Source organism: Ictalurus furcatus, chromosome 4, assembly GCF_023375685.1.
Source record: "Ictalurus furcatus strain D&B chromosome 4, Billie_1.0, whole genome shotgun sequence".
NCBI classification, from domain to species: domain Eukaryota; kingdom Metazoa; phylum Chordata; class Actinopteri; order Siluriformes; family Ictaluridae; genus Ictalurus; species Ictalurus furcatus.
The window spans coordinates 827501-842500 of record NC_071258.1 but is presented as its reverse complement, the minus strand read 5'-3'; the positions used below and the strand labels follow the sequence as shown (position 1 = coordinate 842500).

The following is a 15000-nucleotide window of genomic DNA, read 5'->3' as shown; positions in this document are numbered from 1 at the left end:
GCAATGCCAGCTTCTCCTTTCAGTTCTGTGACGGTGGAGTGAAAGGAAGCCAAAAGCAGACGCCCAGAGAAGACTTGAATGTACAGGATGGGAGGGGAAAAAGAGCGCTGATGTAATCAGATGGACAGCGTGATGAATCCTCTTCTGATTTTATTATTATTTTTATTTTTTTTTTATTTTTTAGATTTCTACAGCGCATGTGTGTGTGAGGACAAATCCAAACAAATGCTGCACGATAATTAAATTATCCATGTTTAACAACCGAATGTTGTATGCTGAGTTTTCTTCATCTTTAGACGTTATTATTGTGCTGATCCTTAAGCTCTTGATGAGAAGTCAGTGTTATGAAGGGAATAAAACACTGTGTGTGTGTGTGTGTGTGTGTGTGTGTGTGTGTGTGTGTGTGTGTGTGTGTGTGTGTGTGTGGTGCTGTTACAGGAAATAGCCAACGACAGGGTGGTGGTGTCGTGAAGCGGAGTTCCTGTTATTATCTCAAAGTTTATTTTATTATATAGTATTTTATATCAGTGTTTTAATCCTCTTCACCACAGCAATTTTCCAACTATTACAATTTATCTTTCTTAGAGAATGACTCATCTTGTGTTTTTATCCTTTTCTAGCTACATTTATTTTTTTCTAACCAAAAGAACATAAAGGTTCCTAGTGAGCACAGAGAAGAGGTTTATATTAAAATATATATTTTGGAACCGTAAAGTGAGAAAGAAAATTAAAGTAATCCCAAGATATAATTCAAAATAAAAGTGCTATTACTTTTTTTTCTTTCTTTCTTTTTTTTAAATATAAGAGTCTTGTTTGCAAACACACCAGGTCTGAATTTATTTTAGTTAATTAACTTTACTATACAGGATTATTAGTTATTATTATTATTATTTAGACATAGTTATAAGTCTGATTGACTGTTTATTGGAATTAAAAGGCTTTAATCTAAACCTCAGTTGAACTAATTATAAAGTATTCTATTAAATTCGTTTAATATGAATTATTTTAAATATGTTTTAGAGACAGACGGATAGATAGATAGATAGATAGATAATGTTCATAAAATAAATGACGTCACTTTCTTTACAGAAGTTACGTGTATCTAAGTTACAACTAATTAAATGTAATGTATTTATTCATTTAATGATTATTGTACTGTAATAACTGTATATAATGTAATAGTTTTAAAAGATAAATTCATTCTAACTAATAATTAAATGTTAGATGTCGCTGTTTGTTGAATTTTTACGCATGAGCAGTCTAACCAGCTTCCCTCTGGGTTTGTTGTATGTCCCGCCTTCGACGCTACGATTGGCTAGAAATTCATCCAGGGGTAATGCTTGATTGGTTGGCTGCTTGTGACCGTGCACTATTGGCCAATGTAAACGAAGAGGCGGGCTTTCTCCGTCTGGAAATCGCTTCTACGTGTCTCTGGGGCAAAAGCAGAAGTGCGTGTTTGCACGTCCGAGGGTTAGTGCGTTAAACCCGTATTTGATCAGCTTCATCTCCGCTGTGTGAAGGACTGCAGGTTCCTGGGAACATGGGGGAAACGCGGTTACCAACACACATGTTTCTGTGGAGTCTTTCTGCCGTCTACATGTTCGCCTTCGCCTCAGTTTATGTGCAGATTCCCGGTGAGATTTGTATTCAGATTTACTGAGATTTCACACTTCTGCGGGAAGTTTGGATTAAACAGTCCCTCAGTAAAGTCTACAAAGTGCACATGGTTAAAGTGGAGCTGCAGACAGGGTCGGTTCTCTGATTTGGGGTTTTTGTTATTTTAAAAAATTCCTTTTACACCCGTTTAATATTTATTTACTCAAATCTTTCTGAACTCAGGAAACAACAGACTTTATACACCCTGAACTTCAGTGCACCGCTCATATACAAACAGGCTTATTTTATATTATTTTACTCATTTCTTGCCATCAACATCTGTGTTCTAGTCTGTTTTTTGGAATTTATAACCCTTAAGAACGCTCCGGAAACATCAGTGTCATCTTTTAAAAGTGTAAAGTTGGACTAATAAACTTTAAATCATGATTACTATAATTAAAAACAAACAGAAACCTTTTATTAAACTCATTTGAGAGCGGGGCTACATATGAGCTCGGTAATGTTGTGACTTCACTATACAGGATCCACTCTATTCAACCAATCGCATTCAGTATGCACATTCATCTCTTAAAGTGCACCTATTAAGGTTTTACAAATATTCCCTTTCATGTAGTGTGTTATATACGTATACGTTTGTGAATGTAAAAAGTCTGCAAAGTTTCAAAAATCAAAGCGCACGACAAACGGAGTTATCGACTCCCGAACGAAAGAACCGATTCTGAACAGCTGAATCGAGTCGTTAGTGATTCCAGACTTTACTTCCTGTACTGACCTACGTAGCTTCGTAGCAAAAAAAACCCGCCTCTGGTCTTCATCGTCTGCTCGCTGAGAGCGGTAGACCAATCACAACAGACTGATACATGTGCCCAATCAGAGCAGAGTATGCTCTCTGAAAGGAGGAGTTTAGAACGAATCCTTTAGAACGGATCATTTAACGAGTCGTTTGTGACACTGGGGGGGATAAAGGTAACGCTGTAGTTTAAATTATGAGCACGTTAAAGTGTTTTTTTTGACCTCGGATGCACGTAAATCTATTGTATGAGATGTTTAAAACAAAATTAGGCACGCTTCAAACCCATAATAAGTGCACTTTAAGGGGGAGGAGGTTAAATCTAGATTTTTAAGGCGACTCTTTCACTTCTTCTTCTTGGGGAACTCTTGAACAGTGTGTGTGTCTATCACAACAGGTTCCGAGTAGAATACTTTTAAGAAACTAAGAACCTTTAATTATCTGATGAACCCTTAGTGTTTCTTTATCGAAGTAGAACTCCGTTTGTAAGCTAGGAACCCTTAATTTTCCAAAGAACCTCTAAAGAAACCTCTTTTCTTTTAAGAATGTCTGTATTAACTGGGTAGTTGACATTTAGCTCTTGGTACTTGGTACACGCTTGGAAAAAGGGCTCTTTAAGGGTCTATAGGATAATTAAGGGTTCTTATTTTCCTAAAAGTCAAGGAGTTTAAATTCTTCAAGGGTTCTTATTTACCTAAGGGACTGTTTATAAATTTTTTAAAGGGTTCTACTTGGAACCTTCTCTAATATGGAAAGTTATAGGGGGGAGATAATATCTAAGGGCTCGCTGGATAATTAAGGGTTCCTGGTCTCTTAAAAGGGTTCTCTTTGGAACCTGTTGTGATAGTGAAGCTCTCTGTTGTTCCTAGGTTCTTGTGAGAACCCTTAAGTGTTGTAAATTTTCCGTGGTCATGATCCTGATGTCCCTCCGTGACTGTTGTTCTCCGCAGGACTGTACGGTAACGAGGGCATTCTCCCGGCGAGGTGGAAACTGCGGGTGGTGGGGAAGAGCTTGTGGGAGCGGCTGAGGGACACGCCCACTCTGCTGTGGTTCGGTCCGCAGCTCGGGCTCGACACGCAGCACTGCATGGAGCTGCTGAGCCTGAGCGGAACGGTTCTCAGCCTTGTGGCCATGACGGTTCCCGCCCTCAGAGACTGCAGGCTTTACCTCATCCTGTGGGTTCTCTACCTGTCTCTGTACCAGGTAACACCTCCACCTCACTCCTCCATCCGATCCGATCACCGCTGTACTGCGATGAAAACTTATTACACAATGCTGATGTTGAACTCTGGATTCTGATTGGTCAGAAGGTAATGCGCTCGTTCTAATGTGTTATCGTCTCTATAGTAACAGCGCAATCACAAGGACTCGTACAACAGGTGGATTTTAAAAATCCTACAAGTTTTCTGTAAGGAGAAGTGCTTTTATGTAACGTGTAAGGAAGGAGTCTCCAGTGTCAGTGCTGTGTAACAGTCAGAGGTAAAGCTGGAACTCTTCCAGACAGAGGAGGGTGCTTCCTAGTTTACCCTGGAAGTAGGCGGGGCATGTAGGGCCCAGGGCATTTCTAATTCGCATATTCATGTAGTCTGTGAATATGATACTGAGATCTCAAAAGTTTACACACCCCTGTTAAAATGTCGGGTTTTTGTGATGTAAAAAAAATGAAAATAAGATAAATGATGTCAGAACTTTTTCTACCTTTATTGAGAAATTGTATCCTGTTAATTAAAGTGAAAACCAATAAGAATCCTTTCAGGGGGGAAATGAAAAATAAATAACGTACAATAATCTGGTTGCATAAGTTTGCACACCCCTACACTAATACTCAGCTGAAGCGCTTTAGATTTTTTGGCAGCGTTCAGTCTCTTTGGGGAAGAGTCCATCGGTGTGGAGCGTCTTGACTTAGTAATATTTTGCCATTCTTCCTTGTAAAGCGTTCTGACTCTGTCAGAGTGTCTGGGCTTCTCCCGTACACGACCCTCTTCAGATCACACCACAGATTTCTGATTGGATTTAGGTCTGCACTCTGGCTGGGCCGTTCTGAAAGCTTGAGCGTGTGCTGGTGAAGCCATTCCTTTGTTGATCTGGAGGTTTTGTTTCGGGTCGTTGTCGTGCTGAAAGGTGAAACTCCTCTTCATCTGAAGGGTTTTAGCAGAAGACTTAAAGTTTTGTGTCGGAATTGACGGGTATTTGGAGCTGTTCATCATCCCCTCCACTCTGATTAAAGCCCCAGGTCCAGCTGAAGATAAACGGCCCCAGAGTCTGATGCCGCCCCCACCGTGCTTCACCATGGGGACGGGGTTCTTTTGGAGATGTGATGTGCTTTTGTGCCAAACGTATCTTTTGGTATTCTGGCCAAAAATTTCAGCTTTGGTCTCATCGGACCATAACACATTATTCCACCTGGTTTGGGAGATCGGATGTGTTTTTGATTTATTTTTTGGTTAAAAAGCCCTCCGTCCTGCCCCCCTACCCCACAGCCCAGAGATATGAAGAATTTGGGAGATTGTTGCCACATGTTTGGAGCAGCCAGTACTTGCCAGAAATTGCTGCAGTTATTTTAATGTTGCTGTAGACCTCTCAGCAGTTTTCTCCTGATCTTCTCATCAATTTCAGAGAGACGTCCTGTTCTTAACGGTGTCACTGACGTGCCATATTTTCTCCACTTGTTGATGATTATCTTCAGTGTTCCATGGTCTATCCAGTGCCTTGGAAATTGTTCTGTAGCTCTCTCCTGGTTGATATTTTTCAACAGTGAGATCCCGTACCTGCTCTGTAAGCCCTGTGAGGCCCGTGGCTTTTCCAGACGGATGTCACCAAGAAGATGTCAGGACAATCCTATAGGAACAGCTGGACTTTATTTAGGGTTAATCAGTCACTTTAACTGATGGCAGGTGTACACTAATTAGTGTTTAACATGAGCTTGAATGTGATTGGTTGATTCTGAACACTGCCTCGTTCCCAATAAAACAGTCTGTGGAGATTTGAATATAATTTTGTTAATAATAAGTTTCACCAGAGCTCGTGGTGTAAAAGTAGAATATTGGCATGTGGCCGCTCGGTGCTGTTGCCTCGGGACGTGGAATAAAACAAAATTCTAGCTAGATGTGTTACTGCATCATAAATTATAAGAGCCAATCAAATTCCAGTATGTAAATGTGGTAGATTCCAGACGATTTAACTCTTTAAAGACTCTGATTTTACCTCCACGCTGTTTCTGCAGGTCGGCCAGGTCTTCTTATACTTCCAGTGGTGAGTACAGAGTTACCTCCAACGCTGATTAGCATGTGTTGTGCTGTGTGTGCTGCTATTGAAAGACACCAAACATTTACGGTGGTCTCAATGACATTCAAACATGTCAGTGTGACACACATTCGCATAACACACACTATAACATCGAATGTTATTAGCATCATACACACGCTTTCTTAATTCATTTATTTATAACCCTAACCTGGTGTATCTCTCTCTCTCTCTCCCTCTCTCTCTCTCTCTCTCTCCCTCTCTCTCTCTCAGGGATAACCTGTTGTTAGAGGTGGGCTTCCTGGCCGTCCTCATCGCCCCCATGAAAATGCCGTGGGTGTGCAGGTTGGGTTTCCACGACGGCGTGACCTTCTGGCTGCTCCGCTGGCTGCTCTTCCGCCTGATGTTCGCTTCCGGGGTCGTCAAACTGACCAGCCGCTGCCCCACCTGGTGGGGTCTCACAGGTCAGCCCGAGTCGAAACCAGTACCTTTAAAGGTTCTTCTCACCTTTACCACATGAGGTTGCAGGAGGCGAGGTTTTATCAACTGTTACTTACAATGTTGTTCCATATTCATAAACCTGGTTTATTAATTCATATTTACTCATTAAAACCGTCAGATTGTTGTCATTAAAATTTCATTACCCTCCATAAACATTCAGTTTTAAAATTGTAAAGTTGTAAAATCCCTGGAGTAGAAGAGAGAGATGGAAAGTGTAAAATCCTGGAGTAGAAGAGAGAGATGGAAAGTGTAAAATCCTGGAGTAGAAGAGAGAGATGGAAAGTGTAAAATCCTGGAGTAGAAGAGAGAGATGGAAAGTGTAAAATCCTGGAGTAGAAGAGAGAGATGGAAAGTGTAAAATCCTGGAGTAGAAGAGAGAGATGGAAAGGTGTAAAATCCTGGAGTAGAAGAGAGAGATGGAAAGGTGTAAAATCCTGGAGTAGAAGAGAGAGATGGAAAGGTGTAAAATCCTGGAGTAGAAGAGAGAGATGGAAAGGTGTAAAATCCTGGAGTAGAAGAGAGAGATGGAAAGTGTAAAATCCTGGAGTAGAAGAGAGAGATGGAAAGGTGTAAAATCCTGGAGTAGAAGAGAGAGATGGAAAGTGTAAAATCCTGGAGTAGAAGAGAGAGATGGAAAGTGTAAAATCCTGGAGTAGAAGAGAGAGATGGAAAGTGTAAAATCCCTGGAGTAGAAGAGAGAGAGATGGAAAGGTGTAAAATCCCTGTAGTTCCGGTTCCTTTACACGTTCCTGAAGGTTTTGTGGAATCCATACGCCATCAGAGACGCACAACTACCACAAACTCTTCCCTCTGAAAAAGTAGTTCCGCCTCTGAAAGGAGCGATTCCACACGTTTACAGCTCCAGTAGAGTGTGTGTGTGTGTGTGTGTGTGTGTGGCAGCGATGACGTATCACTACGAGACGCAGTGTATCCCGACGCCTCTGGCCTGGTTTGCCCACCAGTTGCCCGTGTGGTTTCAGAAACTCAGCACCGTCGGCACCTTCGTGATCGAGATCGCGGTGCCGTTCCTCTTCTTCAGCCCCATCCGCCGACACCGACTGTTTGCTTTCTACATGCAGGTGGGCGGAGCTTGTGCATGGTGTTTTTCAGTGTGTGATTGGATGAACAGTTGCCTCTGTAATGTGTGTGTGTGTGTGTGTGTGTGTGTGTGTGTGTGTGTGTGTGTGTGTGTTGGACAGGTCTTACTGCAGGTGCTGATCATCCCGTCTGGGAATTATAACTTCTTTAACCTGCTGACCATCATGCTGTGTTTCTCTCTGCTGGACGACGAACACGTCGGCTTCTGGCTCTGCAGACGCACGCAAGCGAAGGAGAAGAGTACGAGCTTCGTCTGCTTCTTTATTCTCTTCATTCTAGGCAGGAAACCTGTCCAAAGCTTGGATTCTGCGTTCACAAAACATTATATTTTAGTTGAGTTTCTTACGTGTCTGGCGTCGTCTCCTCCTGCATCTAAGAACATGACGCTACGCGTATGTTAATTATCATTAACATATAATTCCGATTAATTCGAGTGATTATTTAACCAAATCCGCAGCGTGAGACGTCACACCTCCACTTCTTATAAACCTGCTGTGATGAACATGAGTGTAGGTGTAGATGGAGTCGGATTAAGAAAGACACTGTATTTTTTTCCATTTATAGTTACGATAAATTTGTGGAATGCCTGTAAAACTAATTAGCTCCTGTTCTCTCTTTTAAAAAAAAAAAAAAAAACAACCCACGGGAAACCACAGAAGCGTAAACTCCTCGGTCCTGAAGACGTTGGAAAACTTAAACGTACAGCTTCACCCCTGACACTGGAGACTCCTTCCATAAATGCTAGATATGCAGCGTGTCTCCTCACAGATCAACTATCACACGGGTTGTTTTTTGTTTTGTTTTTTTTTACGATTACACACGTACACGTCCCTGTGTATGAGCTGTTACTATAGAAACGGTAGCATATTATGTGGAACGCATTAATATAAAAAACGCCCGAGCGTTCTACAGACGTACTGCGGAGACTCGTGTAAAACTGACGCTGTGCGAATAGGGCTTTGGGATCTCATGTAAACGATGTGCTCTCGCGTCAGGTTCCCTGCAGGCCGCGTTGGCGTGGGTGTGTGTTGTGGTCGAAGTGTGCGTTTACGCACTGCTCGGCTACTGGACCGTCCTCTACTTCGACCTGAAGGTGGACTGGGACAAGAAAAGAGTCTTCTCTAAAACAGGTGCTGTAAAGGTCCTGCTGTTTATCCTGCACAGTCCTGAGCAGCTTAGTAAAATGTTTGTTTGTTTGTTTGTTTTAGCCTTCACACACTATGAGTTTCACAGCTTCCTGAAGGCCGTGATGGTGCCCAGTATTTGGATCGGGGTTCTGTCTCTCACCTGGGAGATCATCACTGCCATGTTCAGGTGAGACATGGGGAACGGTTACCATGACGACAGTAATGACTAACGTATGACGAAATAAAAACAACATTGTAAGTTCTATATTAATGAAGTAAAGCGTCTCTCTGAGGTCAAATTTCAATAATAAAAAATAAAATGACGATTTTGCCGTTAATGTGTTGCTATCGGTGATTGTTTCCTATAAGCTGTTGATTTTTTTTTATTTTTTTATTTTATGTATTATGTGTATATGCTGTTGTACAATTGGTGATGAACAACTCTGTTAGCCCCGCCCCCAAATTCCATTACTGTCCATTTTTATTGTTTTAAAGCCTTAATTATATTCTATGAAAGAAAACAGTTAGCAGTTATGTCCTGCAGGTGGCGCTGTTATTCAGCAGTGTGTATAAAGTGTAAGGCGAACAGGGTTTTCTACAGATCTGTGCTGAGACTTAGCATTTAAACACTAATACTGAAGTTATGTGTATAAAGTATGGTGTGTGTGTGTGTGTGTGTGTTCAGGAGTGCGTGTGTGAGAGGTGTGTTTTGGCGTCTCTGGACTACGATGCAGTGGGGCATCTTCTCTGCAGCAGCAGCCTCCATGTTCGCCATCAGCCTGGTCAGTGACTTTATTCAAGTTCAGATCTTTGTCCATTATTCACTGTTTTATACTCCGTCTGTCTGTCTGTCTGTGTGTCTGTCTGTGTGCAGGTTCCATACACCTACCTCGAGTCCCAGGCTCACTCTAACCTCTGGCCAGGTGTGCGCAAGGCGTTTGAGTTGACTGATCACTTTCAGCTGGTGAACTCGTACGGTCTGTTCCGGAGGATGACGGGGGTCGGAGGTCGTCCCGAGGTCATCATAGAGGGCAGCGTGGACGGCAGCACGTGGACGGTCAGTACTGAGGTTCAAACTCGCGGCCATAGTCGCTATACTCGCGCTATACTCCACGCCGCTGTTAGGAATAGTGTGTATACTGTACGTTGGGATTCTCTGACTTCCTGTCACATGCTTCTAACCCGCTGCGTGTCCTGTAGGAGATCGAGTTCATGTATAAACCAGGGAACATGAGCAGAGCGCCCCCGGTGGTGAGTCCTCATCAGCCCCGACTCGACTGGCAGATGTGGTTTGCGGCTCTCGGACCTAGCACGCAGAGCCCGTGGTTCAGCAGCCTCGTACGCAGACTCCTGCAGGGGAAGAGGGACGGTGAGGGGACGCAGGGGATACACGGGGGGTACACCAGGGTGTAGTTTAATTCGTCATGTATTTACTGTGTGTGTGTGTGTGTGTGTGTGATGCAGTAATAAAGCTGATCCAGAGAGACGAGACTCAGTACCCGTTCATTGCCCAGCCTCCGGTCTACATCCGTGCTCATCGCTACAAGTACTGGTTTACCGAGCCTAAAGAGGATGGGTGAGAACGCACCACGCCTACTGTACCTTTATCTGTTTCAAATCCTCCGGAACGCCACGGGGCCACGCTTAACGTTTAAACCCGTCTGGTTTTTCATTTCCACACGTTCCTGTTTACGGGGCAGATTTCTTACACGGCGCTTTCTCAATACTCGTGTGTAAAACTGGTTTGGGGGGCGTGGCTACACATGGGCTCAAGAAGCTCTGCAGCTCTAAACCAATCACGTCGAATATGCAAATTAGCAGAAAATGATAGTTCCTGAAAATTTCTTACAGCAAAACTTTCAGCTTGGGTGGCTGACAGACACGTGATGAAGTGCTTGTCATTTTAGCTCATTTACAGCAGAAGGACCTGGGGGGTGTGTCTTAATTTGCATATGTTTGCATTTTTAATGAAGGTAAAGGTGTTCGAGATGTTCCCGGCCGGTTTTAGTCATTCCGTGTGTGTGTGTGTGTTTGTGTGTGTGTGTAGGTCATTACCTCCGAGGTGGTGGAGGAGGATCTACGTGGAGGAGTTTTATCCGCCGGTGCGTCTCGGCGATGCGGTCCTGGAGGATACGCTGACTCAGCACGGCCTCAATATAAAGGTACACGGTGTGAGACTCGGACAAACCGTCCAGCAGCTTAATGATCGCAGTTTTATTTTCAGGTTGTTTTGTCTCATTAACTCCACGTGCTGCTCTGAGAGAAGTGAGAACAGGAGATCACGTGCGTCCTGAAACGTTAAATGTAACTAGAAATGGATAAAAACTGTTGTTCTTTAATAAATAAACATTCTAATTGTTGGGAAGTTGCTGTGGTGTAAGAGGAATAAAACACTCAGGGACGTGCTTTTAGGCTCCTCTAATATTCTGCGTGTGTGTGTGTGTGTGTGTCAGGATAAATCCCCCACACGGCGTGCTTCTGGTGGGTGGCTCGTGCAGATGCTGCAGTCTGTAGGTGAACACGTGAGGGACGTTCCTGCTCACGTCCTGTTGTGGACCCTCTTCAGTTCAGCAGCTACTGTGTGTCTGATCAACTGTCTGATCTCACACACTCGTCCCCCGACACACACACACTCCCGAGAGGAGGAGGAGGAGGAGGAGGAAGTGAAGGATGTGAAGGATGTGGAGGAGGAACAGGAAGAGGAAATGGAGCAGGAGGAAGATGAGAAAGAGGAGTCTATAAAGAGAAGTGATGAGAGCGAGGGAGTTGATGATGGCGAGACGGAGGAGAGTGTGCGGGACAGGAAATGAAACCCCTCTTCCCTCCGCTCTCGTGCTGCACTTTTGTAATTTTCTAAAAGAATCCTAAATTAAATTTATTCCTATTATTAAACTCCTCACCTGAGTCCCACCGCCACACCACCCCGGGCCATACGCAGAAATATCACCATCCTTACACGCTTTTGCAAAACGCACTGGAACTTTAAATTACTCTACAAACAAGAAATTGTAGGTAAAGAGTTGGGAATGAAACACTGGACCGAGGTGTTGGAGCTGAACGCAAACACTTGCGATCTCGTGACATCAGGGTCGTATTCCCAGCACTTAAACTCTTCCACTCAAGCTTTAGTGCTTGATTTCTGTCCCATATTTAATCTCACACACACACACACTTTTAATCCTGTGCCTCGTCTGTAAGCTCGTATTAGAAATAAACGATGAACGGTTCATTAATCTGCAGTTTTCTCCAGGATCCTGATTTGGTGGTCAGATTTATCACCTGCATGACAATCTGCTCTCATCTCCTCATCACTTCCTCCGCCTCGTTCATGCACCTGCTCGTTTATTCTACTCCATTCATCACTACAGCACTCCGATTGTGCCTTTCTTTCTTTCTTTCTTTCACTTCATTTCTTCATGCTGTTTTTTTTCCCCTCCGAGTTCGCTCGGACGTTTTTGTAACATGAAGAAAAACACTTCGTTGTACGTTTTATAATAAAACCGTTCACACCACGCTGCTGCTGAGTTCTGGACTGTGATCGGGTCAGGAGGTGGGGATTAGTTCTCTATAACGGCGGCTCTGGCGGTGGCGCAGGTTTATATTGACGCCCTCGTTATCGTTTCTATAGTAACCGCTCGTTCACAGGGACGTGTACAGAGGACACTCTACTGAGTTTTAAAGCGTGTAACGTGACCCGCTGCGTCACTCAGGTATAATGTGTAACTTCTGTAACGATAAACAGATAAGAAATTGTCATTCTTTAATAAATAGAAAATAGTAATGTTGGTCTGTTACTGTGGTGCAAGAGGAATAAAACACCCGGACGTGCCATTAGAGGGAAATAATCCGCGTCGGGGGGGAACAGGAACTGCGGTTGTTATGGTAACATGGGGATTGTTTATTACTTATAAAGCTTTTTGAAACAAAGGGGTAATTAGTTTTAAAGTTTAAATCTGATGTGATCTATGACTTTATCCGAGTCTGTTTATTTTATTCGCACAGTTCCAGCGTCAGGGAAAGATAAACGGTGGAAAAGAAATAACAGTCGAAGTCTCATAAGGAAGTAGAAATGATTGCTTTTATTTCTAATATATGCTTTAATGTATTATATAGAATTCATAAACAGGATTATGGAGGTCTATACGGTCATGAATCTTACAGTATGAACAGTAAATTTGTTAATATGTGCTACAGTGCAGTTTGTGCCAAGATTTTTATGCAAATCTGATTCTTTAAAGCTGCAGATTGTAAAATTTTCAATTCTTTAAACCCATTATACTCGTATCATTGTAATAACGCCTTTGAAAGCTGTGATTTGGGATATTACCATACATCTGATTTTCTTCATTTGTTTCACACTTGAATTGACATTTTTCTGGCCCTGAAATCAGCCCCGGGCCCAACCCAGGAAGACCTACTCAACCCCACCCACATTCCTTATTTATTTATTTATTTATTTTTAAAGGAATCTCATAAGGTGTATGTAATTGCAAGTTTTGATTGTTTTCAAGTGTAAGTGCAGTTCCTCTCTCAGCCAGCTGTGAAAGTTACACACAGCTGCTTTAAGCACATCCTGTGTAAGATCAGCGAGGTCACCAGCGCAGGACTCCGGGGCAGTACTTATCGATGAGTGATTGGTAATACGGCTTCAGCTGCTCCACGTCAGGCAGGTCCGTGCTCTTAGTGTACAAATCAAACTTACTGGAACACACACACACACACACACACACACACACACACTGTTTATTCCGTACTGATATCCAGTGAAATCGTGATGGAAAAGGATTCAGTGAAAGTGAATGACGAGGACGTACTTGAATTCTTTGACCCAGGACATCATACGGAGATCTTTGTCGTTACACAGGTGTGTGTAGTTTCCGTGTGTGTGCCAGGGGTAGAACGAGTGGAAGCGGATAATGTACAGACCCTGAGAGAGAGAGAGAGAGAGAGAGAGAGAGAGAGAGACTACTGTACATGGAGTAGACTATTCAGCCAGAGTGAAGAGATTATTATTACTGTACAGTGTGTGTGGAGTAAACGCTGGAGTCTGACCTCTTCAGGAATCGGACACTTGTTAAACTTCATCACCCGGTACAAATATTCTGTAATAGAGTGACGCTTTATTAGTTCATCAGCTTGCGATTATCTTCCTGGAGCCTACCTCCTACATTTTAATATCAGTAATTATTATTATTATTAGTAGTAGTAGTAGTAGTAGTAGTAGTAGTAGTTCGAGATGAGACTGTACCACTTCTTTCTTTTCCGATACAGAGACACGTCTCGTATCGTTTTCTTTAAAAACTGCTAAGCTTTAAAATGTTTATTTTAACTTCACAGCTAAACTCTTCTTTTTTCTTTCTTTTTACACAATAATATCTTACACTGTAAATATAATCAAATCAGTCCGAACAAACGAGAAAACAGTTAAGTCTCTTTATATGTAAACACTAACAGTTCCAAAGCAAACTTCTTTTTCAAATCCAAATCCAATCTTTTGCGGTTACCGGATCCGATTATCTGCTACGTTTTCTCCGATATCTGATCCGGCATTTTTTGCTGGTATGGGTCCTGTACTGATACTGATACTGATAGTGGATCGGTATCGGATCAGTGCCGTGTCTAGCTGTAGTAGTAATATTAAAGTCATGGTTATGATGTCATTATAATAATAATATAATTAATATAATAATATCTCTACAGTGTGATGCTTAAACATTAAAATAGTAATTAATTAATTATTAATTATGATTATATAAGTGTAGTATATACGCTATATATGTGGGACAAATGTATAAAAAAAAATTTAATTTCCTTTTAAATCAACTAAAACTAGTTGGGGGCGGGGCTACATTTAAGCTCATTTTGCGATTTACTCAAAGTTGACTCCTTTCACTGAGTAAACTTTTGAACCAATCACATCAGATATGCAAATTAAAATTGAGCAGCTTCCGAACCCGCATGCTAAGATCGCTAAGCTAGCACCATCTAATGTCCTACTGTTAGCGATGAAGACATGGTGGTAGTCATGTTGAAATGTAAATATATATTTTTAATAAAGTTTTTGCGGGTTGAATAAATCAGTGAGAAAACGAGGATGTAAATAAAGACTGAAATTAGACCGGTGTGATTAACGTGCGCTAGTTAGCGGTTAGCAGACCAGCTTTTCATTAGCATTCATATGCATGCGTGTTCACGGACGTTTTATTTGGGGGAAATGCTGCCGAGATGTTCTTAAATCATTTTTAGTCACTGTATGTAAATTAAACACGTATTAAACAGTAGATTAACTTTAAACAGATTATTTTAGCAGATGAATCTGACATGCAGGGAACCGTAATGAACGCACCGTCGTGTCCCCAGGACATCAGAACGTTGTCCAGTCCACAGTGAGCTTCATAAATCCCACATTCTGTGCTGAGAAAAGAAAGTTTCAGCACCATGTGATCTTTTCCTTCCTTCACGCTCGTGGAGAGTTTAATAAAGGATTTTTACAGCTCACACTGTTTCTGTACATAATGCCTGCACATGACTTTGTGTTTATGGAGCAGAACTGAGTATTCATGCTGGTGTGTGGGTTTAAATGTAATTATTCAGGGGGAAAACAACAGCACGGTGTGCGGTTA

The 15000-nt window shown here is 42.3% G+C and overlaps 3 protein-coding genes across 14 annotated transcripts in view; 2 read left to right on the top strand and 1 right to left on the bottom strand.

The window, feature by feature from the left end:
* c2cd5 (C2 calcium dependent domain containing 5) overlaps positions 1-266 on the top strand; it is a 31701-nt gene extending 31435 nt beyond the window's left edge. For all 12 annotated transcript variants that reach the window (XM_053622457.1, XM_053622449.1, XM_053622448.1 and 9 more), the window contains one exon: positions 1-266. This exon is cut by the window's left edge and continues 1737 nt beyond it. The gene's annotated coding sequence lies outside the window, so the exon portion shown is untranslated.
* Positions 267-385: 119 nt separating this feature from the next.
* On the top strand, positions 386-12158 carry lmf2a (lipase maturation factor 2a). Its single transcript, XM_053622459.1, has 14 exons — positions 386-1634; positions 3358-3611; positions 5632-5660; positions 5925-6115; positions 7053-7231; positions 7352-7490; positions 8246-8380; positions 8459-8564; positions 9063-9159; positions 9252-9434; positions 9578-9746; positions 9842-9953; positions 10425-10539; positions 10831-12158. The coding sequence occupies exons 1-14, from the start codon at positions 1541-1543 to the stop codon at positions 11185-11187; spliced, it is 2160 nt and encodes a 719-aa protein (XP_053478434.1). The 5' UTR covers positions 386-1540; the 3' UTR covers positions 11188-12158.
* Positions 12159-12437: 279 nt separating this feature from the next.
* The window catches only part of miox (myo-inositol oxygenase), a 5345-nt gene continuing 2782 nt past the window's right edge, over positions 12438-15000 (bottom strand). Inside the window, exons 7-10 of the mRNA XM_053622460.1 lie at positions 14724-14791; positions 13430-13479; positions 13192-13304; positions 12438-13078 (exon numbers count right to left, since the gene is read on the bottom strand). Of these exons, the coding sequence (XP_053478435.1) occupies positions 12970-13078; positions 13192-13304; positions 13430-13479; positions 14724-14791 (340 nt within the window). The 3' untranslated portion in view covers positions 12438-12969. The remainder of the gene's footprint in view (positions 13079-13191; positions 13305-13429; positions 13480-14723; positions 14792-15000) is intronic.

Bases quoted from the DNA above. Each gene is read 5' to 3' on its own strand.
- lmf2a (XM_053622459.1), top strand. From the start codon at position 1,541: ATGGGGGAAACGCGGTTACCAACACACATGTTTCTGTGGAGTCTTTCT. The intron at 7,232-7,351 runs GTGGGCGGAGCT...TGTGTTGGACAG, and splicing joins TGTTTGCTTTCTACATGCAG to GTCTTACTGCAGGTGCTGAT. The intron at 9,747-9,841 runs GTGAGGGGACGC...TGTGTGATGCAG, and splicing joins CCTGCAGGGGAAGAGGGACG to TAATAAAGCTGATCCAGAGA.